Raw genomic sequence first — 27,998 nt, forward strand, 5'->3', positions numbered from 1 at the left:
TTCATCATAAATAACAATCTTTATTCTTAGATTAAGGGGTCAAAGAAGTCCTCACATGCTGGAATTTATCGCTCTGTCAGCAGCGACGACGGATAAGAGTCCATTCTGACGACGGATGGTCAGAATGGACTCAATAAAACACTTTCATATAAAAAAAGGACTAACATTAATAAGAGTGAAGTTTCTGATAAAAAAATCACCTTTTGAAAGTGACACCATGACAGAATCATCTTCAACACTAACAGTGTGTTGCTCGTAGTAGCAGCTCTGGTAATTTATAATTTATAAAGAACAAACCTGGTGAGACCTGGATAAAACGTTTAATCTGATCCGTTTCCTCAGGTCACAGAATTGAAACGACCTCAAGGTTTTAACTTTATTTATTCACAGAAAGACTTTTAAAGGCGCTCGGAAGAACAGCTAACATGCTGATTTATAGTTGTACTAGTTTTATATCTTAGCTATATGTACACCGTTGTTATCTTTAGAATTGCTTGTCACGTTGGATTGAGAATTTACTGTTTTAAAAGCAGCTTTTGTTTTGAAAGGAGCTGCTTGTATTCCTTTAGCTCCCGCTATCTGTATGGGTGCGCAGTCCAAGCCTGGTCAGTGCTGATAAAAGAGTTCCTGCTCTTTATCCAGAGAGATGTCAGCGCACCCTAAAAACAGTAAGACCGATTTCACCGTAACACGTTCAGCTAACTTCTTTTGTCTGCTTTGCTGAAGTTAAAGTAATGTGCTTAGTTTGTGGAGAACTGGTTGCTATTTGTAAAAAAAAAAAAAAAAATGTAAGAAATTACACTGTCAGTAAGTTTTATCAGGCTCTTATCAACACAGAGACAAATGCAACTCTTCCTGTAGGTTGTGTATTCAGTGTATTTTCAGCCTAATGCTTGTTTTATTTTAATAGACTGGTTTAAAATAACCTTGTGTTATTGTTACTAGAAGGTGGAGATATTGGTTTTGTTGTTTGTGAGTATCTTTGTTTTAATATTTATTTATTTATTTATTTATTGGTGGTGGGGGGGAGGTGCAGTTTTTGAGATCCTCCTCCGCCTGTTTGGCATTAGAAATCTGTCTTTTGTTCAAGATGTGGTGTACTGTTATTGCATCTGAGTGACGAGGATTGCACTTTATTTAAGAAAGTTACTAACATTCTCCACAGAAAACGGTTGACTGTTGCTGTTTTGCTGCTGCTCTCCCTTGTTGAAGGTAAATGATAGTTATTAGCGGGATTGTATTGCTACATAGACTCAAAAAGTGTTGCTACACGCTCTAAAGGTGTGGATAAACGTCAAACTAATTATTATTTGGGCAGTAAATTAGCATAGACGAAGAATGTTGTTTACTGACAAAATGCTCAGCCCCACTGTGCTGCCTTGGATGTCCACTGTTCAGTTTTATGGGAACTGTGTGTCTTGATACCACCATGCGTATGCATGTTATAAAGTAAGCTGTAAACAATTCTGATCACTTCATTATTTTAAGCAACATTTTGAAACTATAAGCTCTAATAATAAGGCCCACACTAAGTTAGAGTAGTTCCATTTGTAATATTTCATGGTTAAAAGAAGAAAAATCTGAGCTTTGTTTTATTTTATTTTGAGTAACGTCAAATGACTAAAGCGTTATAAAGTTAAGTATAAATGTGAGTTGAGTAGCGAACTTACCTTTGCTAGTTGGTGCCTTTTTATAAACAGTAATAGCTTCACAGATTTGTGACTGACTTTAACATAAATATGTACGACATGTTCATTTCAGTTTTCTTTTATCTCAGTTTGGTGAGTAGAGATGGACACTAATTAATTTAGTTTTTCAGTTGTTTTATTGTACCATGTATTCTGGTTGAGCAGAACCCGACGTCAGGCAGGAGTTAACCAGGCCTGCGATTAATGAGTGATGCATCAGAAACGAGAATGTAAGAGACGCAAGAATACCTAAAACAACAAAAGCTAAAAGTTAACTGAAGCAATAAAATGCTAAACAATTGTTCCACGGATAATGTGAAGTTTTAAATTAGGTGAATAAGATAGTGAAATATCTCTGTTGCCCACACAGAATCAAAATAAACTCGTGTCTACCTCATACCTTTTCAAATTCACTTTATCAGTTTGCAGAGAAACCACACAGTCCATTTTTCAGCTTTTAACAAACTTGTGACATAAATCCAGCATAAGATGTTTGTATGGTTTCCTGGAACACATGTGGCTTTTGATTGCAATTGTTACAGTTATTGCAGAAGTTTAATGTTAAGTTGCTTTATTGTTCATTCTAAAACCATTTTTCTAATGGGTGAAGCTGACAGATTTTGAAGTTGTTTCATCATTCCAGTCCCGTTGTGGAAAGACTCCACTACCACCAGCAGTGAAACAGACGATGCTTCCAGATAGTATAGTCTTTATCAGCTTCTTTCTCAAAGAAATTTTTTGAAGGACCTGTAAAGACCGATCACCTCTGATCTGCCTCTGGCCGTTTATGAATCACAAGCTGGCGGTAAGCCAGACAGCTGTGAGTGGGACTTCCTTTAGTAGGCAGTGTTGGACAACTGAAGGCGTTGAGCGGCATTGACTCCAATCATAAATTCTCCGTCTCAAGTATTGGTCATACAAGCTCAGTGTGACATGTTGTTGGCCAAGCAAATGTCTCAGATTTAAATGCTGAAGCTCACCTTCTTACCTTTCTTGTTGAAAATTATTGCACAGTCATGCTTGTTTTTAATTTCCACGCCAGGCTGGTTGAACAACCCACACTATATTTCTCAATCTTTGTCTCTTCGGAGGAAAAAACTTCTAGACCTTTGCCTTGTTTGTGCTTTGTAAATTTTAGCCAATGACGTAAAACTTGCTTTATCATGGTTTCATCTAACCCTCCCGCGGTCTTGGTGTAATGCAACTCCCTGCAGGATTGTGGCAAATGACAATCCAACAGGGTTATATATATACACTCTAATAAAAGTCACACAGTGCAGCCGTAACATCCATAGTAAGTGCAAACTTTGCAACCACCTGCTTAGACCTTCATCCTTCTGTCAGTCAATCAAAGAAAAATAAATCCCCATAAAAGACAAAGGAAGGGGAAATAGCAGTTATCGGTCTCAAAGAACTGTTGTTTTCCATCTTAATCTCAGAGTTAAAAGAATAATTGTATTCTTAAGAGCAACTGATTCACGCTTTGCTGAAACTTGTCGACTGTGGAAAAATACTGGATAGGTGCACAACTCTGGCCAAAAGTCAAATGCACACTTGCAGATGTTTCTAAATTCAAGGTTTAATTCTCAGTGCTTGCAATCTTGTTACATTTTCCTTTTTACGTTTGCTGATTTTACTTGATATTGGTAATCAACCAACTTGTAAAATTTGAAGTTTGAGCTAAATCTGACATAAAAAGAAACCTTGCTGAGTGTCAGTGAGAAGCAACACAGACAATAGTGGCCTGTGGCAGAACAGCTAGAGATGTGGTGGAAAGATGCAAGAGGAAATAGGAGACGCAGTTTATACAGTGGCTGTCCTCTTTCCTCTGTCCTTTACAGTATCAAAAATCATGTTTGTCTGCCAACAGAAGTCATACCTGTCAGGTTTTTTTTAAAGATGACACCTTTGCGAACTGGTTTTACCTGTTCCAAGGGTGATCATCCACGTTATTTGCATTTTCTAATCTCACCGTGTTTTCACGCTCCGTCCGTTTGCCACGTTTTCTATCCCTGGAAATTTCCTACAGCCTCGATCGCTTCACCAGCAGACAGTCGTGTTGGCACTGTTGTTGCCCAATACTTTGGGATCCAGCTGAATGGATTACTTGTGCCCTCATAACAAAACAAAGACGCCGTGCCAGAGCAGGGCCATGTTTTATAAAAACACAGATAAACTAAGCTAGTTCTTGGAAAGTCTTTCTTGGAACGTGTGTGAATTGCGTATCGGCCGCGCAGGTTGAGCCGGCTGGGCTTCGTGTCGAAGCCTGCCGAGAGAGATTTTACAATTTGGATGAGCAGAGTGCCGATGTGTCGGGAAGCAGGTGGACGCAGGCCGCTCCCCGGGCACGAGGAGAAATGAAAAACCTGAATCTATGTATAGTTCTGAGGTGGAGGTAAACAACCCGATGCAGGCATGACGGTTTGAAAATTAGAAGCTTCTGTGAAGCTGAGGGCAAGGGAAAAAAAACACATGATGAACGGAAAACAAAGCAGGGATCTGATGAGGGAAATACAAGCATACACAACTTGAAGAAAGAAACCAAAACTCTTCAACTGTAGATAGATAGATAGATAGATAGATAGATAGATAGATAGATAGATAGATAGATAGATAGATAGATAGATAGATAGATAGATAGATAGATAGATAGATAGATAGATAGATAGATAGATAGATAGATAGATAGATAGATAGATAGATAGACAGAGAGATAAAGAGAGAGAGATAGACCAATCACAAAAACGACAAATCAAAACGTTACAATCCATGAGGAAAAAAATTACTCACCTTCTGAAATGTTGAATCTGTTTTTATTATCCCCACAAACTTTGATGGTGCATAATTGTAATTCAGTTGCATGAGTTTCAACTTTTTTTCTTTTTTTTTAAACAGATAAAAATCTGAAAAGTGTGGCATGCATATATTTTCACTCCCCCTTCTTTACTTTTTTTTGGTTAGTTCTTCAAAAAACAAAACAAAAAAACTCCTTTTGTCGCATGTCTACCAGCTTCTGCGAGGCAACCTCGACCATTTGTTCAACAACTGGACTTATCTCTGAACTTTGACTAGGACGTTCTAACAGATGTGCTTCGATGCGAACCGTTCAAATGTAACATGTTCAGGGCAGCCTTGCTGAAATGTGAGGCTCCACTTACGTTCAAGTGTGTTGGAGAAAAACAGTTGGGGCTGGAGGAAAGTAAAATAATGGTCTCATCTGTTTGACCTTTCTCCAAAACTTTCTCCCTGATCTGTCACTGAGATCTGAAGCTCATTTCCACCAGCGAAATGTTTATTTATGTCATATGTCTTTTTTTTTTTTACGGTGTCATAGAAAATTGGGTCAAATTTAAATGCACAGCACACTTTTCAGTGGTTTATTCCTAAAACAAATGTTGAAAACCCTGCCAAACTTGGTTTTCAACTCCCCACAAAGCGTTTCTAGAAATGAAAAGCAGGAGCGCATCTCCTTCCCTGCTCTGCTTCGCAATCTCCAATAAAAAAAAAATAAATAAATAAATGAAAACCCTCTGGATTGTGACCTCAAAACAAGCGCTTCAGACCGGTCCACTCTCTGGACTCCTGTGGTGGGAAAATGTTCTGAATGGGCAGCTGGGCCTGTGAGGAGCAAATCTGGCTGCGGAGAATAAAGACGGCTTTCCGGGGGCCGAATTAAGGATGTGTTTGGAAGCAGCAGCTTCACGAAGATGGAGCGACATTTTAATTGCCATCCGAAATATTAGCATAACGCTTTGTCAAAGTTACTCTGCCTTCTTGTACATTAAAACAAAACAAACAACAGCAAAAAAATAAATAAATTGTTGGCTGGCGAGCTTCAGCTGCTAAATAATTTGCGTCAGCCAAACACATTTGCATACATATGACACAATCAGACAACTCTTCTTATCCAGCGTGACTTTTTTTCTTCTTCTTTCTTATTCCTTGCAGTTTGTGCAGAACCCCTGGGAGAACAAGCCTGTCAAAAGGTTACGCAATCAGCCCAGCACACAGAGGCGGCACAGACCTCCAGTGTGCTGTAGGGGATGAGTGCATGTGCGTGTGTGTGTGTGTGTTTGAGTGTGAATGGATAGAGGGGGCGTTTCTTCAGCGAGAGGCAAAGCAGAGGGAAAATCTCAATGTAAGCTGCGCCAGAGTTTTCAGTTTCCTCTATCTCCGCCCCTCAACGCATGTTATATAGTGAAACCTGAAACGGTGGCTGGTCCGCATACGACAGCCCCGCTCTCTCCTTGAAGGCTGCCGTCTGTCAACATTATGAAAGGTGAGTGCCACATAATTATTTATCGATCATGTCTTAGGTTAATAATCATCTCTCTCATTGTTAGCTGGCTTTGACAAGCAAATATATACATTTATATATATACATATATAGTTATCTTCAAATATTTTTTGTGTTGGTTTCCAAGCAGCAGAACTCCGTACGAATGCTTGGAAGGGGGGGGGAGTGTTTGCCTAACATTCATACAAAAGCTGAAGAACTGTCAGCTAAAGCTCGGGGTTGGAGCTCAACCCGTTAACCAGTTGTTATCCTGCTATTCTTTTATTTTATTTTTTTCATGTTGGCCTGATTGTTACATGCTTCTGAGTGTGTTTTATATGGATGTTTGCAAATTATTAAGTCTTTAACAGGGTTTCACCGCTGGAAAATTCTGCAAAAGGCAGCCAGATGGGGGCCACTGATAACACAGCAAATAGCAAGTTTCATATAGACATGTCACAAGATGGACTTTGAAGTTTAGGCCCTGTGAAATTTGCTCTGTGATTTCTTTTAGCAAAAATCAACTGATTAGACCAGTGAACAGTGGTTCAAAATGTTGGCAAGCTGCAAATGAACAAGAAGAATGTTGAGATCTTTTTTATTTATTTATTTATTTTTTTTTTTGACAAAACAAACTAAAATAGCAAAAATGGTATTAATAATTACCATTCTCATAAAATAAGATCACTTACAAAAAAGATCATGGGAATCTGAGTAGAGATGAAACGGATATACCGGCTGTGGATAACATTTGTGCTACTTTTCCAAAAGAAAAAAAAAACTGAGGTTGTCTGTTTTGCATTACCGTCTGTAATGAAAAGGGAATTTGGGCTACATGCTTAAAAATCGACATATAAATGATGTCTCAAATAAGCAGCTGAACAAGTGAATTTTACATCAGTAATTGATGGATGTACTCGGCGATTTGAGAAGTCAGGCAACCAGCAACAACAGAAAGAGAAGACGAGTGAAAGTGGTTACTCATTTCTTGGTGAGAAAATGTGAGCACCTTTAGTCTTGCGCTGCAATGCACAGTTTGAACATAACGGTAGATGCTAACTGTTATCATCCCCATCTGTGTTTAGAGTAAGTACATATCTGATCCCCGATCTGCATGTAACGCCCGATTCTGATCGGATCTGTGATCGATTTCCAAAACCCCCATTGGTAACATTGTAAATAAAATATTAGCATGAAAGCTGAGCGCTGAGGATGTGGCAGTTAATTTCTTCTGCTGTTTATCATATTTGTCTCAGACGGTAGGACAAAACAATTAGCTTGAGAGATATCGATGAAGTTAAGATCATGCTACTCTCTTGTTCGTGACTGTTGAGTAACTAAAGCAGTTTGTTTCATCCAGCTGAGAGAGCCTCAGGGCGCAGGCAATTATGGATGTGTCAAGCTTCTGGCATGAGTAAGAGGAACCCCAATAATTGCCTTTTTGCAAGAAATGTCACAAGTGACTTTAAAACGACACGCTTTCTGTTCTTACACAGAACCAAGCAGCCTAATAGTCTCTGACCACTCAGTTTTATTCTTTCTCCTGTCAAATTGTGAACCGTTACCGGTTATCGGGTCGCTCTTTATCGCTTTCCTTTAGATATTAGATGTCGATCGCATTTAAACCCGAACACAAAACAAACTAAGATTAAGATTTCCTTCAGTTCAACCTTAGCTCTGAGCTTTGCAGGTTGTTTTCTTAATCCGTTAATCACCTTTAAGCTAGAGGTTGCTCTGTGGGTTCCCACCCTCCGTTCAGTCGGCGTGCCGCTGCATGCAGAGTGACCCGCCTGCCCTGAAGCGGACGGGTCACAGAGTGTGAGCACAGACACCCACTCAAGTTCGGTCTGAGGGCGAGGGTCTTGAAACTGTAGTTTGGAGGAGATGCTTGTTGTGAAGTTGTTAGCAGCAATCTGAACAACCAGGCTTGCGGAAACAACCGCACTGCAAAAGCATAAAATCTTACCGATCTTGGTCTAGTTTCTGGTGGAAATATCTTGGTACACTTGACATAAAAAAAAAAAAATTACATACAAGTGTCTTTTCAGCAGGATATGGGAGCTCGTTTTCAGTTAATCATTTCTGGATATTGATGAAAAAGTGCAGCTTACAAATGAAATAATCTGCTAGTCGAACCAGCACGTTTTCATCAATATTAAGGAAATATTGGCTTAAAACAAGCTGCTTTATCTCGCTGAAAAGTTTCTTGTAAGTTAGTTTTGTTTTATTTCAAGTGTACTATGATATTTGCATTGGAAAAAAGACCAAAATACTTGGTAAGACTTTATGTTTTGCGGTCCACACGGGACCATTTCCATGTGCATACAGTAAAGTTTCCACAGGAGTTTAACGATAAACACAATAATGTTTCCTATCGTTGTTCCTCAGCCTCCTCTTCTCCATCAAATAGTTTGTTGTACAGAGGATTTTTGAAGGCGATTGATGAGGTTCTGCGGCAGCCGCAGCACGACTGCAAATATGCAGTTGCTGCTGTCATGTTCGAGGCGTTTGGGGTTGTAGGTCAGGTTAGAGCTTTGGCCAACGTTTCAGTGTTTTTATAAAAGAGGCATTTTTCCCGCCCACACAAATATATACGAGGGCGAAATTTACACTCTGAAAGCTATTTTAAAAAAAACAAACATAAAACCGTTTGGGGTTCCCTGAAAGACCATTTCCACAAATGGTCAAAAACTTTTCTGTTGCAAGAAAAAAAAAAGCCCTCGTGTTTACAGCACAAGAAATATTTTTAGAACCGGAGGAACAGGAAAAAATACTGCAGTCACAAACAAAACCTTTGAAGTGGTTAGCTTGAATGCTATTTTATGTATTTTAGCATATATATCTGATAAGTCAAACTTAACATGCTCCATTTTCAACATATGCTTAACATGAGAGATTAATTGCAATGTCGTATAAACAATGGGGTTTTCAGAGTAAATTACTAGACGCGTAACGATACATCCAGTCCAACAGCCGAGACAATGCATCAAATTAGCTGCATGAGCTGAAATTTTAGCAAATATCTTTGGACAATAACTTCCTGCAAAGAGACAAATCTAAAACACAAATCTTTCAAACAAAGTATATTAGATTTTGAACTTGAAATAGTCATTTAAACACTAGAGCCTGGTAGGAAGCTGGGAGGCAAATGCTAACGTCAATGAAGGAAGCTGCTAACCGCTAGCCAGTCGCAGTAGGTCTGTCACTTTGTACCATGTTGGTATGAGAAGCCTGACGCAGGTGAATAACTGCTCTGCACAAATTGTGGATAAAGGAGTTAATCTGAAACCTGCAGCAGCAGCAACAGGATCTGCCATTGTTTACGTTTGAGCTTATCGCTTCCTGCCTCCTTTTGCACAAATTACTGTCACTCACTCGCGACTAGGTAAATGGGACCATCTGAAAAAACATCATATCTGATTGAGGACCTGATATGGAAGTGGTGCGGGTCTGATTTGAAAAAAGTCACAGTGCGCCGTTCAGATTGTATAAGTATCAGATATAGATCACATATGGGTGGAGAAATGGCCTATAGGATCAATAGGTAGGACCAAAACCCGTTCCTTTTCTTGCTTATTAAAAAAAAAACGGTCTCAAATGAAAATACAACCCGTTTTCACACTCGCCCTCATTTGTGCGGTTTTAATAATAACATGAACTTGTTTCATCAGATGAAGTCACATGCTGACATCAACTTGACAACTGTCTGGGTCTGACTTCATTTACATTATGTGGTTTCAAAGTTGTGGACGAAATGTTTGATTTCTGTAAAAAATGAGCAGCATAAAGAACGCTTCGGACAATTTTGCGATTTGGAACGGTTTTAAAATGGCAGAAACAGGCTTTGCTTTTGGTCCTGCTCTGTCCGGCTACAAACCTGACTGTCAAGTCAGAAATCTTTAAATTTCAAAACTGAGATTGTTTAGGCCTCTGTTTAATGCTGAGAGGATCCTGACGGCTAACAGCAGCTCCACCTCCCCACCTTAAACAACCGCCTCGCATCTCTTCAAGGTAAAAACAACATCAATCCACCACCTGTCCTCTAACACGCTGTTATGAGAAGAAAATAAAATCAGAAATGTGCAAAATTTGCATTAAGGCTAATAAAAACATGATCCACCATTGTTGGTGTAAGTCATTGTTTGGATGTCTGCCTTAGAGATGTGATACTTGGTTAACTATTTGATATTACACTGAATCATAGTTGATTGTATGAAAATAGAATAGTTTAACTCCTCTTAATACGTCCACGTTTGTGTCTATTATCAGTGGAGAGTTTTAAAAGTACAAGGTCTTGAAAAAATATTTACGCCCCATCAAGATTTTTACACTTTTCTATAACAACCAAAAACTACATAGTGTTTTATTAATATTACATGGGATAGACCAAGACAGAGTTTGGGTCAATACCGATATCCGATATTAATTTTGCTGCTAAATCATGTGTATTATATATATATATATATATATATATATATATATATTTCACTGCCTTTCGACACCTTGAAAACTACGACTTCATCACCACTGCTTCTCTGCTTCAATTGAACTCGCCACAATCCTTTGCTGTATTGCTATCACTGTCACATGACCAAACAAACGCCATCTCACCAACCACCCTTCTGTCCCCCTACAGAAACAAATGACAGCAAGATGGAAATAAATATTGGCCCAGCTTTATTTATCGTACCGATACCGACATGCTGAAAAATGGCTGATGTCAGCCGAAACCGATGCTAGTGCCGGTATACCGCGCGTTCCAACGAAGTTGCACAGTGCTTTGTGAAATGGAATTTTAAAATGTTTTGATACGTTTGCAATGTGAACTGCCTTCAGAAATCAGTTTTTAGTATCTGGGTCAGAAGAAGAGCTAAGTACAGGACAACCTCGGAGCAAAACGGGGCCCAAAATAAATTTAACTAAGCATACAGTCATAGCTACAATAGAGGAGTCAAGATCAAAGCATATTCATGAGTTGGAATGGCCCAGTTAAAGTTCAGACGAAAGCCGAATTAAAAGAGTTGAAATTTACTGTTAACCGCAGAGGAACTATATAACAATACAAATTTTATAATTAGTAAGGCTCACACGATGTGTTACATTTCTTCTCTTTTTTAATCTCTGCTTTAAAGGTTTCCTTCCAGAAACCCACCTTGTGGAAGGTTGAACAGGTTTGGGCATCCACAAATGTCCAAAACTGAATTATGAATAAATCTTTTGCTAAATTGACTACAGACAAATACTTCAAGGTTACTTTACTACACAATAACAGGTACAGAAACTTGATGAGTCCAAGTTAATAGGATTTTTTTTTTTAGCAGAACTTGGCTGGTTGTCTGTCGTCTATCTTCACATCTACCAAATTTGAGCCAAAAACAAAAAGCTTCAAGTTTGATTTTTTGCTTTAGTGTTTCGTTCTGTATTCTCACCACCTCAAACTGTTCCACAGTGGAAAAGTGTTGCCCCATAATTTCAGCAGGTCAGTCTGTCACTCTCTCTCCCTTAATTGCTCAATCACCCGATGTTGTTTCGAAGAGATCTGTTTTCAATCAATCAATCAATCAAGCTTTATTTGTATAGCACATTTCAGCAGCAAGGCATTTCAAAGTGCTTTACATCAAATCAAAAACAAAAATACAATGCAACATAGAATAAACAATCAAAACACAGCATAGTCAGATTCCGTTAATAAATTTGCAATTTATTACGTTTCAAATACAACTCTAAACAAGTGGGTTTTTAATATAGATTTAAAGGAAGTCAGTGTTTCAGCTGTTTTACAGTTTTCTGGAAGTTTGTTCCAGATTTTTGGTGCATAGATGCTAAATGCCACTTCTCCTCATTTGGTTCTGGTTCTGAGGATGCAGAGCAGACCAGACCCAGAACCTGAGAGGTCTGGAAGGTTGATACAACAGCAGCAGATCTTTAATGTATTGTGGTGCTAAACCATTCAGTGATTTATAAACTAACAGTATTTTAAAGTCTATTCTTTGAGCTACAGGGAGCCAGTGGAGAGACTTTAAAACTGGTGTTATGTGCTCTATCTTCCTGGTTTTAGTGAGAACACGAGCAGCAGCATTCTGGATCAGCTGTAGCTGTTTGATTGATTTGTTGGACAGGCCTGTGAAGACGCCGTTACAATAATCAATACGACTGAAGATAAACGCATGGATGAGTTTCTCTAGATCTGGCTGAGACATTAGTCGTCCCACCTTTTGGTGGGACGAAGTTTCACTGTTGATGGTTCTTCTCTCGTGATATATTTCATGCAGTGTGCCTGAAATGCCGTTGTGTCCGAAGGGGTCTTTAAAGTGTCATCCTGCAGGCAACCTTCTTGTAAATGACGAACATATCTTTCGATTTGGGAGAAACGGGAAGAAGAGTGAAGGGAAGGCTGTGAGGCCAGTGAGGGCTGCCATTTGCCAGCGCCATAAAAGGAGGGATACTCCGCTTTTGTTGCGCTAAGCCTCCATTCTCGCAAAGGGCCCTCCGAAGACAAGGAACTCTATTTTTACCCCGGTCACAATTTGGCTCCTGTCGCCGTAGACCTTGGCTCTCAAAGCGGCTCCCATTTCCAAACCCCCGTGCGCACACCCCGCACGGAGTCACGCTGGTGCTCGACCTCTGTGCTCTGACAGCAGGAGCACATTCCTAAAGGTAACTTCGCACAAAACAGACGAATACATGGAATTCCCATCCCATGTGTTGCTTTTTTATAAAAAGAAAAGAAAAGAAAAGCTGCAGCTAGATCGGGCACACATGGCATAATTTGTGTTTATTGGTGTGCAGGGGTGAAAATATGATGCGTTTGATGGATTCTCATAACTGAGTTATAGTGAGCGTGTTTCCTGTAGCTTGATTAGCAGCTTATTTGAGTTTGGTCAGTAGCTGTGACCACATGGTGGAAAGGGTAAAGGGGCCGGTGAGAAGTTTGTTAATGCAACCTGACAGGAGTGAGCACAGTCAGTGGGCCGCCTGTTTCCTCCACTGTGGGGTTTTCATTTCAGCAGCACCGGCCCCAGAACTGGGTCCGGCACAGGGATCGACCTGAAGTCAGTGGTGACCTCAACCAAAGGAAAGGGCCCATTCGGACGCCAGCAAACACGTTTGGTGCCGTTTGCATACCGTCATTATAACTCTTAAGAACTAGCCATGGTACTGAAAATATGTTTCCTGCCTTGGGGATCTGGATTTTTCTCTTTTGTTTTCTTAATCGGCCTCTCGTCAACCAATCACAATCCTGAAAATTCAAGGTCACGATAAAAGGAACTGCGATCCATTACAATCAGTGATGTCAGTAACGCGTTAATTTGTAACGCGTTACTGACGTCGGACCACTTTTTTCAGTAACCAGTAATCTAACGCGTTGTTATTTCAAATCCAGTAGTCAGACTACAGTTACTTCTCAAAATCATTTTTGCGTTACTATCTTCTTTTGTTATTTAATCGTATTTCCTCTACTCATCTTGTCGAGTGACCGACGTCTCTATGCGACAGAAATGTAAACAATGGAGGGAGATGAGCATTTTGTTGGTGGAAAAACTGGAACTATTTTGAGATTCTGCTGCCAAGTCCGATTATTATAAGCGGCTTTGGGCTTCATTTTTTAAAGTCGCTTGCCGATTTAATGAGCGGCGTGTTGCGCTTTTTTGGGCTCGTTTTTTAACGTGAAGTTGCTCATTTGGGCTTGGAAATAAGCAGAGACTCAATAAATCCCAGAATTTGTCCGTCATTAAGGTAGTTTTAGTCAGTCTCTCCTGTTCATCATTTCTCAGATGATCCGTCCCGCTGTGTCTTTGTTAATGTCAAGTTAATATATTACCTCCAGGAGCTTGCGCTCCAGAAAACTACAAATATCGAGACTAATTTAAACAGCGCAATAAACGTGAAAACAGCCACGAATGAACGTGTCCAATAATTATAATGGCAACTTAATTCTAATTATTAATACTAAGATAAGTGTCGCAAATCTGTGCAGCCATCTGAGCTGTGAGCTGCAGGAGGAGCTCTGTGCGCAGTGACACCAAATGCAGGGCCGTAACGCAGAACCTGGAGGCCGGGGGGGAGGGGAGGGGGGGGCTTTAAAAACCTTCTTAGAGTTTTCCAGACAACAGTGGACCACACAAACTACTCACGTTTTTTATTTTTCTACAATCTCCTCTTCAGTTCAACCTTATCAGTGGAGACACATTGTTGATGTTACCATTATAAAATAGCTGACAATTAAGTATTGACAAAGCTCAATGTGATTTTCACAGGAGGCGGAGCGTTGTTGTTAGCAGCTGCTGAAAGTAACTAAAAAGTTACTTTTAATGTAACTTAGTTACTTTCCAAATCAAGTAGTCAGTAATCTAACTAAGTTACTTTTTCAAGGAGTAATCAGTAGTCCGATTAAAGTTACTTTTTCAAAGTAACTATACCAACACTGATTACAATGCACGTCAAAAAGTCTCAAAATTCATGGGGGCAAGCAGAGGGTATCAACTCCTTAAACATCGCACTTACTGCTAGTTAGAAATTGTGGACTACTCATTCTTAAATATGGGGAAGCTATATGTAGTTTTATACTTTTTTGTTTTTTTTACCTCACGTTACATAAATAAAAAAAATAAAAAATAACATGTCAAAGTGTGACTCATATCCAACTTCTTTACCTCAATCTGAATAGCCCAATTTTGGTCTTTTCATACAAAAAAAATCCAATTTGCGACTCTTCCCTATGTGGTATTAAATGGCAATTAACTACTTTTAGACGTTGACTGTCGTTGAAGTGTTTTCTTTCTATTACCTTCCTGTGTGTTATGATTTTGTGACAATACTGTTGACTCCCATTGCTGAATATTTTTTAAAAATCAAGCCATAGACCCCGACGTCCACTATTATGTCTGTAAATGACGGGTAAATAATGATCGTCGACGTTCTTCTTCTGCCTCTACTGGTCTCTTTGGGAAACCGTTCACACAGGAGTTTTGATTGTAGTCGCATTTAATTAGAATAAATATCTGTGCAAAAAATAAATTGGATTTCAGCAAAGAAAATCTGAATTGAGCGTTTTGGGGTTTTTTTCTGTGAACAACCCCATTTTCTCATACCGCACTGCGCAACCTGTCCAACCGATATCAAAATGGCGACTGCATATCATCAGAGTTCCTAAGGGGAAATTTAGAGGGTTATTATAAGTTGCTAAATACCTTAGAGTAATTATTATCCATTCTGGTTTTTGGTATAAACTAAAGACTATATCTCCAGATCTATGCAAAAGTTTGTGAACCCGATGAACCTTTCGTCATTTTATTGTAGTTTTATTAGATGGATCAACTAAAATTAATGCATGCTTCTTAAATGAAAGGGGGGAAAAAAATAACACGTTCAGGAGTTCCTACATTTGTAAATATAAAGATACATTTGTGTTCAAATTAAGAATTTGTGGAAATACTTGAAAATGTGAGCATCTTTCCATAAAATTTAGGGAAAACGTTCGTCCGATTCATCTTTTCAAGTCAGCCTCTGTGCTCCGTTTGATGCAGGTGAAAAACGAGATGCAGAAAACACGTCCAAGGCGGAGCCGTCCAACGGTCATGGCAGGCCGCTGGACATCGTCCCCAGCACGGAGGAGAAGATGATGGACAGGGGCCAGTGGGGCAACAAGATCGAGTTTGTCCTGTCTGTCGCCGGGGAAATTATCGGCCTGGGCAACGTCTGGCGTTTCCCCTACCTTTGTTACAAGAACGGAGGAGGTGAGCTCTAAGAATCGTCTTCATGGTTCGTGGCAACTGTCTGACGTCTGAAGCATGACATCAGACAGTTGCGCAGGACCTAATTAAGTCAAAACGGAACATGGGTGTGGCACCAGGGATGTGAAAAGAAACCGGGACCTCGCTAAAACATGTTTTGATTTGTAGCCCAGCGGAACCTGGTGGACTTTCTTTTTGCTTTCCGTCGTCACGCCCCACAATGGTGGCACTAACGCTGTTCATCTGCTGTACTCGGTTATTTGCACATATTTAATATGGAGCAGAAGCCACATTGAGTTAGTGGTAGGAATAATCGGTAGCATTTGCAAGTTCACATCTGAGGATTTTAGATCTCACAGGCAAACGCAGACATTTTGGACAGAGTTTATACATACAACGATAGCTAGATGTCACTTGTGAAAAGAAACCAATGTTGTGATGCACGTTTTACAAAATTTGACATGTTACAACCATGAACTTCCATTGATTTTATTATGGTTGTCTGTGGTAAACCAATGCAAATTAGTGCATAATCTGAGATGGAAGGAAAATGATTCCCAGTTTTAAAACATACCCTTTATCCCCTTTTTCTCTGGTACCATCACATAAAGTCCACTGCAACTGACAGCCTTCAGAAATCACCTAAACAATAAATAGAGAGTGTCATTTAAAAACTGCTGCTTACAGAAGTTAACCAGTCGGTCTGACCAAGCTTTTGCCGTTGTGCTGAGAGGAATGGGAGCAGTGTGTCGATGTCGAAATCTGGTGGAGACGTTGCCCAAGCGGCTTGCGGTACTGCAAGATTCAAAGTCATTTGAAGTTTGTGCTTCCAACAAAATGTGGAATGGCTTAAGGGGTGTAGATATTTATGCAAGATGCTGTGATTTTGCTTACCCAGCTGTAAGTATTAGACAGTCTTAACGTGTTTATGAACTGTTGCCTAAATGTATACAGGGGCTTTTTTTATTCCATACCTCATCTTCCTGTTTGCCTGTGGCATCCCTGTGTTCCTCCTGGAGACTTCTTTGGGACAGTACACCAGTGAGGGCGGCATCACTTGCTGGCGGAAAATTTGCCCATTGTTTGAAGGTAATGTGTTTTTTTTTTTTTGGTGTTTTTTTTTTGTAATTATTATTCTGCCTTGAAACACTTTGAGATTATTTCTCTTCTGTACGCACTTGTTTACGTTCAGAACATTTGAGCACGTGCACAACAACGCAGGGCAAAACGTCTGTTGCCTTCTATAGCCGCGCCGCAGTCGTAGAACAATTCTGGTAACAAAATGAAACGTGGAGATGTAGCTGCTCTTAATTTAGTGTTTTGTGCCACAACAAAACCAAAAATAGCACAGAAAAACCTTTGAAGAATAACTCAAGACCACTCATATTCTTTTTCTGCCGCTCTGTGTCGGCTATGCTACGTAAATACTCGTTGCCATAGCAATTGACTGACAATGCCTCTAATTACTTCCACGTGAATCTAATGTATCAGGACATTTCCCACACATAAAACAGAACATTCAGTCTGTTAAAGCATCGTATTTTCATGCTTTATGTGTATTTTATGACAGTTATTATTATCTGATTTAAACACCTGCTCTGCTGATGATCGGTGAGAAAGCTGGTGTGTGGGTCGCCCTTTGCACGTGTACACGTTAAGGTTGCCAAAGTCAAGCTAGCTTAAATAACCTACTTCCCTCTTCCCTAATATTTTTATTAAATTTAAACTTTTTTATGTTATCTAATTGTCATAGTGTTGACAATTAGCTGCAAAGCAATGCATCCCTTTCTCTTTTATATACCACGCATACATTTAAGACTTAACGCATTCAGAGCAGAAACCACTGGTCGTTGTTGGTGAGCAGTTTTTCGGGAGCTGGCGTCACCCTTCAGCACGTCTATATATGTTGAAGGTAAATACCGTTTGGTATTTCCGTGCAGAAATACACAGTAAGTTTCATTCGTATGGACCACATAAGATCCATAAGAAACTCGAGGCGTCACCGTGGAAAAAAACAAGCAAACATGTCTGTGCAACGCTGTGGCTTGACAGAGGAATTCCAGACATGTCAGTGCAAAACGTTTGTGGTTGTGAATTATTTGTATAAGTACACATGCTACACTGAAATCAGTTAAGTATATGTGGAAACAATAGGAGGATATATATTAAGTGTTTTTTGGGGATTTTTTCTTAATGGGAGAGTCTAATAGGGAAACTTGAGGCGTGACATCTGGGAAAGAAGTGCCTACGTGTGCATAAGCAAAGGTTTAATCCAGAACTCGGATGCCTGGGAGTCATTATAAATGTGCAAAAATTACTTCCATGTGAATCTAAAGCTTCAGCTTAGATTGAGTGGAATGATACTCAACAAACAGGATGTGCTTTTGTTTTTGTTTTTTTGTTTTTTAAAAAAAGGACTCCCTTCTCTTTTCTTTACACATCAGGAGTGGGTTATGCCACCCAGGTGATTGTCGCTCTCCTGAACATCTACTACATTGTTGTGCTGGCGTGGGCTATATTCTTTCTCTTCAACTCCTTCACCTGGGATCTTCCCTGGGCATCTTGCAACAACACATGGAACACAGGTGAGGCGATCGATGGGTCAATGAGACTATTTTTCATTACCGCAGGCAGGGTCCGTTGTTTCTCAAGTTGGACAGTTTTTCCGTGGATTCATGCTGCATTTTATGCACACTCAGAGGTTCAAGTTGAGTTCCCAGTTGGAAATGCAACAACAACAAAATCCCCTGAAGTTCAACATCCATGCTGGCAGTGTGTAAAGCACAGTGAAAGTCAGAGGGATAAGCTAGACGCAAAAATTCTGACAGTACAAATGGACGACCTCTGTTTCCAAACCTGTTAAAATATAACAAGAAAGAAAATTTACGTTGTCATCAGCTTCCATTACGACTTGAAAGTTGGATTGTTCAAGTTCCCAGGTGGAAATGCAACAAAGTCACAAATCTGAACTGGAAAGTGAAAGGTCTCCAAACAGCCATTAGTTTGGTTTCCTTCCTGGATGCCGGAGTTGCATGTGTAAAACACAAAGAAACTTAGAGGTATGAAGTATTTATAATATTTCTGAAAGCTTGGATTTCCTTAAACCACAGGCAAAACACAGGACGGTGCAAAATCTTTTATTTCAGAGAAGATAAATGCATTGTCTTTGTCTTGTATAGATAATAGTAGTTTGCCCTACAGTTTGCAGTACCTGTTTTCTACTTTACGACTCAGACGCATTAACTTGGCTGAGATTTATCTGACCTCTGACTACTGAGTGCACCAGTCGGGAAACAACAATGAGTAACTCCGTTTTTACAATTTGCCTCAGATGTGAGACTCCTAAAATAAATCCTACTTTAAATACAATTTCAAATGCATCATGAGATACCATAGGATTAGCCAATCCTACTTTTAGTCGCCTTGTAACTAGAATGGGCTCAACATACTGAGGCATATTCAGAACTGTAAAAAGCTATTTCCATTCCCTGAAGCCTGTCACACTGTAGTGGTTTTGTACACATCCTGCTTCTTTGTGTTATTCTTTTCCTGTAACAATGAAAGAAAGGTATTTGTTGACTAATAACTGGGATATAGTGAACAAAGATAAGATAGATAGGAACATGATTGAGCAGCTAGCTGGGCTTTCACCTTTAAAGACTCTTTAGTAAACAAAATAGAAAGTCTGAATTACTTCTTTTTTTTTTTTTTACCTCAACTCAGAAACTTTAAACTACCTCAATATCTATCTGCCTGCTGCTTATGTTTAAAATTTAAATGCAGAACAATATTTGTAATTCTATCTAGTATACGATTAACAGCAAACTGTTGTTGTACAACATGTTAGCTTTGCTGCTAATAGCATGCTAGCATGTACCCACAGCCTCCAAATTCAAGCTTTTCTTCTTTTTGTTTTTTGAGGAACAATAATTGAATGTCACAATTTTGATGTTTTTCAGTGGTTTCCGTCATTATTTCATTCATTCATATAGCTACTTGTTTTAAGTTGCGGGACTGAGTGTTCCCGCTCCACTTCACTGTTCCCCCTCAGCGGCGGCATTGCTTCTCTCGCCCGAGTGTAACTTGGAAACCTCTGAGAAAGCTTGGATTTCTTCGCGGGAATGAATGTCCTTTTTGTCTGTTCTTCATTCAAGATTCCTGTGTGGCATTTCAGAGGGGAAACGGCTCCGTCAATCACCATGAGAACGCCACCTCTCCCGTCATTGAGTTTTGGGAGTAAGTTCTGTTTTTCTCGTCCCTTTGTCTCGCCGGCTCCTCAAGGTAGTTCACCAGATATCCGTCACTCGGCAAGTGATTCGAGCCTCTTTCAGAATTGGAATCACTTCAGATTGTGTTGCTCGTTTGTCAAAGGACGTTGGAGTGATCCTGGGATTGCTTGTGTCCCGCAGGCGTAGAGTCCTGAGAATTTCCTCTGGCATTGACCACATTGGCACGTTAAACTGGGATCTGGTCGCCTGCTTGGCCGTCGCGTGGGTCATCTGCTACTTCTGCATCTGGAAGGGAGTCAAATCAACTGGGAAGGTGAAATCGTCTCTATAAGTTGAGGAATATGAGCGAAAATAATGCAAAGCGAACTGATAGTTTGACAGAGTTGGTGTGTTTCCTTGCAGGTGGTTTACTTCACGGCTACTTTCCCGTACATCATGCTGTTGGTCCTACTGATCAGAGGAGTCACTTTGCCCGGAGCCTTGAGGGGAATCCACTTCTACCTTTACCCCGATTTGGGACGACTGTCTGACCCCCAGGTAGGTTTACGACTTGTGCAAGTCCACAGTTCTCTTCCTGATACGGTGACTGGTCTCTTTCGACTTTCCCATGACGTTACACGAGGTAAGCAGTGAGTTTCAGGTGTGCATTAAATGACACCCGCAGGTGTTTCTCAAATAAACTCAGGTATTATCAATTAACCTGTCAGAAGCTTCCAAAGACATGGCATCGAATGTCCCAAATTGTTTAAAGGCACAGTAATCTTAGCGTGTTTGAACTTTTGACTGAAGAAAGTCTTCAAAAAAATTATCTCTCATTATTTAGCAAATAGAAAAAAAAATTGATGGGAAAAGTTTATTCTTACATCAGACAGTTTGAAATAAACACGTCTTTTATATAGCTTCTGGTTTCGATTGCATGTTAGATAGACAGACAGATCAAGTCTTTAGCCTTAAAATAAGTTATGAATTTATGTCAGTAGCTTTCGATTCCTCATACAAAGGAACAATTGGAGTAGATTGACTACACAAGGACTGCAAAGTTCAAATCATCTCACCCAGTAACTATAAAAAACAGACCTCTGGTGACTTAAGTCTCACTGAACAGCAGGGAAATTAAAATTAGATGAAATTTCATTGACCAAATCGTAATTGAGCCATGTAAATCAGTTTTTTTGTCCTGCTGGAAAATTTCTAATATGCAGATTGATTGTTTTGTTCGCTTCTACTGTCTCTCTGAGACCTGCAATCTAATGACCTACCAATCCAGCATGACAACCCAAGAGACAGCCCTCCCTCCTTTTCTTTTCCTGTCATGTTCTCAGGGCATGAACAGGAGTCCAGAGAGTGCTAGCCAAGTCAAGCTATGCTGGTGGAGCCGCTATCTTGGAAGTATCTGTCTTTGTTAAATGGGATTTCCAGTATTTGTGGAATTCCAGTCAGGCAGATTTTCTGTCCTGTATGCAACAGGATGAAAGGCAAAGCCAAATTATTATATGACACAAAACCATACGAAACTAGGATTAGAAACCGTTTAGTGTCACAATCCAGCCAAATCAGTTTAAAAGATGAATTAGTTTCTTTATGGTCAGCAATCTCTGCCGCAGATTTGAACACAGATCGCTGGGTTTTTGTAAGTTTCTTGAAATTAAAATTTGTTGAGTTGATGAATCAAGTAGGGTAACAATTCAGCTAAAATTCAGAGGAAAATTCACCAGCAAGTGGTGGTAACTATAATCAATATCTAAATTAGATAATTCAACTAAGAGCCAACCAACACACAAACAAAAAGCTACTAAAGTGTAAATGAAGGAGTTAATTCAGTATTTAAGGACTAGTACTTAGTTATTTAAAGATTTTAAAATGTATTTTATGTGTCTTGGCTTTTGTGCAGCTTTACATATTTTGGTGATTATGGGTTGCCTAATGCGGTTGTGATGACTAGTCCAACGATCCGGTGTGGTTATTACGAAGGAACTTTAGAGGAAAGCCGATCTTGTAGTTCAAATATCAATGTTTGTGTGCGCTACCTTTTCATTTCAGAATGTGAGCGCTCAAAGTATTTTGGTCTTTTTCACTCGAAAGGAGCTGCTGGCCGTTTTTAGCACGTAAAATCCAACGTTCAGTTAAGACGAAATTTACCCTCGTGGCCCCTTCGGTCATCGGGCGTGGGAGAATAGCCGCGTAGCACCAAGGTAGCATCGGCGCTGCTCAAACCGCGATAGGAACAAAATGTTTCATCTTTTATCACCTAAAGGAGAGGAGCAAGTTTCAACTGGCGACTGCCAAACTGCACAGCTTTGTTCTCTGAGATGATGAACGGGGTCTCGAACATGTCTTCACAGATCATCCACCTAAAGGCTTTTAAAGGGCTTTCTGTCTTCTAGTCACGCTGTGAAATTCTGGCTCGATGGCTGTGCAGCCTGAAAGCATATATCTTAACCATGCAAATGTATGAATGTATATTAGTCACTCTGGACTTTAACAGGTACATGATTTCTTTGTGCCAAGGTCTGGATGGATGCTGGAACGCAGATCTTTTTCTCATATGCCATCTGCCTGGGCTGCCTTACAGCCTTAGGAAGCTACAACAAATACAACAACAACTGCTACAGGTAAGGCAAAAAAAAAAAAAGAAGTCAGTTTTTCTATCTACATTGTCTTTAATATCACTTGTTTTGCATCATTACCTCGTTGTAGCGGTTGCCAATCTGTTATTACAAAACCTCAGTCAAGTCTGTGCTCTAGATCGGTGTCGTATTTTGAACATCATGCCTCGTTTGTTGCCGTTTCCAGGGACTGCGTGTGTCTCTGTTTCCTGAACAGCGGCACAAGTTTTCTCGCCGGCTTTGCCATCTTCTCCATTTTGGGTTTCATGTCCTTTGAGCAAAACGTGCCGATCTCAGAAGTGGCCGAATCTGGTGTGTGTTTATTCCAACAGTCGCTGAAAGCTTAAAGACATTTATTTATTTATTTATTTATTTATTTTGTTTGTTTTCAACATCCAACAAAGACAACTAAAAGTTCTGAGGTCGTTTATTTGGTTTTTTTTGTGCGTATCCAGGTCCCGGTTTGGCCTTCATAGCATACCCTCGCGCTGTCACCATGATGCCCGTTTCCCCTCTCTGGGCCTGCTGCTTCTTCGTAATGATTGTGTTCCTGGGACTGGACAGTCAGGTACAATCGACAACACAAAAGCTGTGCGATTCGTGCTGAGTCGTGTTTTGATTTTTACTTCTTCCCTGTGTCAGTTCGTGTGCGTGGAGAGCTTGGTGACAGCCATGGTGGACATGTATCCCGCCGTCTTCCGCCGCAAAAACCGCAGGGAGCTCTTCATCCTGGGAGTGGCTGTGGTGTCCTTCCTTTTGGGACTCATCATGCTGACAGAGGTACAAACACACCTCAGAGTGAACATAAATGCCAGTGAGCGTATTCTGGTGTAACCTTAAACAAGGTTTCCCCCAGGAAACTTGCTAAGCCTGGTGGTTGAGCGCTATGGCGGTCATTCATCCATCATGTTTTTGAGTTAAAAACGTTTCAAGTTGACAGGAAATTTGAAAATATCACTTGATAACTGTGTGTTATTGAAAGATTGGAGGATTAATACCTGAACATCAAGTATAAAGTCTTAAAAAGTGCAAAGATTTTAAAAAGACTTTAAAAAAAAGAAGAAGCAACGGTTAGCCAAGTAAAGCCTGGTGGCCCGCCAGGCTTGTAATACACTGGAGGAATCCCTGCTTAAAGCTGCAGTGTGTAATTTCTACAAAAATATGTTCTTCCTCATTTATTAAAACTATCTGTCGTGACAGTATAATATGAGATGGATAATCTGTGAAAACGAGCATACGTTAGGGTGATTGACAGCACTAAGACCCTCAGTCTGGCTTTTATTGGTTGTTTCTGACCGAGCATTGTGTTTCTGCAGTTAGAACTGGGAGAAAGCAAAGGAACTATACTTTTTTTTTCACAGATTATCTGTCTTACATTATACTGTTACAACAAGGTGATCATTTTAGGAAATATGTAAAAATATATATATATTTTTTATAAAAGTTACACACTGCAGCTTTAAGAAAATTCTAGAAAAGAAAAGAAAACGTCAGAGAAAATAACAAAGAGGTCAAGCTGAAATTCATTCTAGCTAATAACTATAAATCATGCGAGGCAAATGTCGATATCTGATTGTATTTAGTTGAACTCTTGCCTGTTTGTGCCTGCAGGGAGGCATGTACGTCTTCCAGCTGTTTGACTACTATGCAGCCAGCGGGATGTGCCTTCTTTTCGTGGCTATTTTTGAGACTGTTTGCATTGCCTGGGTCTATGGTGAGTCAATGTATTTAGCTTTGGGGTGTCTTTCCTTTCAGAAATAAGTCACTTCAAAGCGCTGATGGAAGTGAAACTGTGTCTTCCCTCAGGTGCTGATCGTTACTATGACAACATAGAGGATATGATCGGGTACCGTCCCGGCCCCGTCATTAAATTCTGCTGGCTCTTCTTAACCCCAGCAACGTGCTTCGTAAGTTTCATGTTTATTTTCAGTGGTCTTTTACAGCATATTGCTGGAACAACAGCGACCCCTTCAGGACGACATTAAAATTGCAGTTCACTCATTCTCAAAGCAGCCTGCAGCTTTCTTCATCTCCGTTTTAATAAAGAGAGTTATGTTGAAATGCAAATATCAGTTACTGCGTGAAAGCAATGCACATAGAGAATAACCAGAATAATGCAAGTAGAATAACCAACATGACTTTTTGTTTTCACCTCACAGGGAACCTTTGCCTTTGCCTTGATCAAGTACTCACCTCTGAAGTACAACAATGAATACGTGTACCCAGTATGGGGGGAGGGGATTGGCTGGGTTCTGGCTCTGTCCTCCATGCTCTGCATCCCTCTGTGGGCGGCAGGGAAACTCTACTACACTCCAGGAACGCTTAAAGAAGTAAGCTTCCTCTCGTTTTTAGATGTACCAAGTTGAGTGCAGGAGGAAAAATTTGATCCATTTTCAGTTTTTTTTCTGTGCAAAATGCCTGGATGAACCTAGCTGCACATTCACGGCACAACTACTCCTAAATACAGCTGCAGTTTCCAAGCTACTGAGTGTCTGTCTCACAGGGCACCCCTCGCCCTCCTTCATTCCCCCACTCAGCTCCTTCAGACTAGTCAGCAGTAATTAGCAAACACCTGGTGAAACGGCGCGTGTGCTCAGCTCATTGTGCGAGCTACTTCTCAGCGAAACGCTGGTAAAAATGTTTTTAAAACAGTTAATAGATGAGCGATGTTGCGATGACTTCCCGAAGGCGGAGCTTCAGAAGGAGCAGGAGGTGTTAAAGAGACAGAGGCCCAGTTTCAAGGTGTGAAATCTGGAGATAAAAATTCTCTTGAGTCACAGCATTTTTTAGCTGAAGGTAACAGTTACTGGATTATGTCATAAAATGGGACTATGTGTCTAGAAAGCATAATATTACACCTTTAACAGACCAATCTTATCTAGACAGTTACTCGATTTTTTACATTTTTTTTATTGTGTTTTGATTGAATTTTTGCTACACCCTTTCCAGCGCCTCATTCTTCTCACCACCCCTTCCACTGACTTACCAACGACGAAGCAGCAACAAGGGAGGCTGATGGGCGTCCCGCCTGGAGACAAACCCCAGCAGAAAGCTCCTCCCACCAGAGACGGCTACTTCCCTGTAGACGAAAAAGAGTCTCCCTGCTAGAGACTTGAGAGCCGAACTCTCTCTCTCTCTTTCTCTCTCTCTCTCTCTCTCTCTCTCTCTCACTTTCTCTCTCAACCCCTTACGTCAGGTGAAGACTTTCAGAGCCACCACACCTGTAACTGCACCTCTTGCTGCCGGATCTTCCTCCCTCGTCCCGGTGCCTTGAACAAAACATTCTCCACCTTCTTTTGGAGAGCGTGTCAACATCTCATTTGCCCATGGCAGAGTAATGTGTACATTTGAAAATGTGACCTCTATAGGTTCTCAGTGGCAAAGAAATTTGCTTTCTAAGGAAGCCTTTTCACCTGTTATGGACATCTGTAATGTTCAGTTAGTTTGACGCGACGTTTCGGTAACTTTCGTTAATTTTTAACGGCCTGGCCTGCAGCAGACGGAGCGCGAGAAGTGTCCCGACACCGACTGCAGCGTTCATGAAAAGCTAACTTGAATAATATTGTTGACTTTTTAATTGCATTTTTTAATTATTATTATTAATGCAGCGTATGTTTTGGATACAGTTCTGCAGGGATGACTTTTGTCATCCCTATGGGTTCGCACACTATCTTGAAAAAGTTTGAAAAGTCTGGAAAGCTGGAATTATGGGGAAAAAGACAATTCTTTGTCTGAATATATGGTTTAAGTTTCCAGACTTTATTTCTTACCGTACCTTTTTCTATTAAACAAATGGAAATTTCTACAAGCAGTATGATTGTTACGCTCTTTTATATTTGAATAATACACGTTATGTTTTATCTGTGATTTTCCACGTTGGATTTTAAATTCAAGATGTTCGCCATCACCGACTTGTTGAGAAAAAAAAACAAAACATTTCACTGCTTCTTCACTGAAGGCCAAAAGTGTCACGTTAAATGCCACAGTAAGTCTTTAGCAAATATTAATGGTTGTGAGCATTTAAATAAATGACAATAAAGGACAATGCAAAATAAATAAATACATTTCAGCAATAGTTAAATGTTTCTGGATTACAGGAATTTTCTTTCCTTATTCAATAGTATTAAACTTGTTTTATCTGTCAGCCTGATCAATCATTAGGAATTTCAAATATGATGAAAGAAAATATGAAAAAAATTATAAATTACAAGATCCATGTTGTTTTAGAAATTCTATTTTTACAATTTTATTTACACAACGACATGAATAGCCACGTCTATGTCCGCTCATCTTTGCAGACGAGTTCTTCCCATTCAAGTCGGTTTTGATGTCCAGCATTAAAGAATCGGAGTAGAATAGATCCTGATTCACAAATAAGTGTTGAGTTTGAAGTGAAACCGAAGTCCAGTAGTGGTAAAAAAAAAAGAAAAAAAGAAAAGAAATAAAAACACCAATGGACCAGCCCTTCAAAGAGTCAAGACAAAAAATTGAGAGCCAACATTAGTGTTGTAGTTTTTTCATGCTTTGTGGAAAAACCCCCACCTGGTCTCTTCAAGTGTTTTTGACATGATTGTATTGCACTCCAACGTCTAATTGTAAACATTTGAGCCTACAAAGTGGAAACCTGTGTAGGAACCTTTTATTTCAACACCCTCAATATCACACTTTCTCTTCTTTTGCTTTTTTTTTTTTTTTTTACCGAAGTATACTAATAAGTGCTGCTTGAGAGAACTTGAGGTGAGGAATGTAGCTCAAAGGACCAATCAGATAAGCTGTTTTGTGTTTTTTATCCCGTTGTAATACTTTGGGAAATTACAATTTAATTTTTCACCTGCTTTACTGAACTTTGCAGAGTTGCATGGTTATTTTGTTTGTCTTTTTTTTTTCTTATCATTTCCCTTTACTTTTGATATTGACACAGTTTTAGTTTAGCTGGGGGTGTCTTGTATCTAATATAAAGGTTTTTTTTTATGCCAGTAAAATGCAAAGGTTCTTAAACACGGAGTTGATCTGGGAAAGCTGGTTGATATGTTTCTTTTTTTAAAAAGCCTTATTTGACTTCTTTTCTGGTGCACACGAGAAACCTCAGACTTGGTTCGGCACATGTGGGAGTGAATGTACAATAACCGATTACTATACAGAACAATTTATACAACTTTTCTATTGTGAAATATGTTTTTATGACTGATTAATGTCACCTTAATTTTAAAACAATGCTTTCAGTTGGTGGGATGTTATTCATTTTATCTTACCTGATTTCATATAACTGTCTTGGTATAAAAAAATAATAAAACAATCTGTTGTAGTTGGAATTTTCTTGTTGGAAGCATAACATTATGTTATATGCAGGTTATAACACGTGTCACTTTGCATTTTAACTGTCCCATTTTAAAACTGTGTCATTTAAAGACCTGCTTTACAAGAGACCGCCTTTTGAGGAGGTAAATACCTTGTGAAAACAGCCG

The 27,998-nt window shown here is 39.8% G+C and overlaps 1 protein-coding gene across 1 annotated transcript; it reads left to right on the plus strand.

Moving 5' to 3' along the window:
• Positions 1-594: 594 nt before the first annotated feature.
• LOC122835164 (sodium- and chloride-dependent GABA transporter 2-like) lies at positions 595-27,838 on the plus strand. The gene is made up of 16 exons (XM_044123982.1): positions 595-668; positions 5,637-5,967; positions 15,492-15,701; positions 16,653-16,787; positions 18,143-18,283; positions 19,853-19,934; positions 20,108-20,240; positions 20,330-20,464; positions 22,436-22,539; positions 22,721-22,845; positions 22,989-23,101; positions 23,176-23,313; positions 24,145-24,247; positions 24,340-24,440; positions 24,693-24,863; positions 25,483-27,838. The coding sequence occupies exons 2-16, from the start codon at positions 5,961-5,963 to the stop codon at positions 25,639-25,641; spliced, it is 1,857 nt and encodes a 618-aa protein (XP_043979917.1). The 5' UTR covers positions 595-668; positions 5,637-5,960; the 3' UTR covers positions 25,642-27,838.
• The last annotated feature ends 160 nt before the right edge of the window (positions 27,839-27,998 follow it).

This window comes from Gambusia affinis, linkage group LG08 (assembly GCF_019740435.1).
Source record: "Gambusia affinis linkage group LG08, SWU_Gaff_1.0, whole genome shotgun sequence".
NCBI lineage: Eukaryota > Metazoa > Chordata > Actinopteri > Cyprinodontiformes > Poeciliidae > Gambusia > Gambusia affinis.

Coding starts and splice junctions, on each gene's coding strand:
- LOC122835164 (XM_044123982.1), top strand. Junction 20,465..22,435: donor GACGACTGTCTGACCCCCAG/GTAGGTTTACGA, acceptor CTTTGTGCCAAG/GTCTGGATGGATGCTGGAAC. Junction 22,846..22,988: donor CTCAGAAGTGGCCGAATCTG/GTGTGTGTTTAT, acceptor GTGCGTATCCAG/GTCCCGGTTTGGCCTTCATA.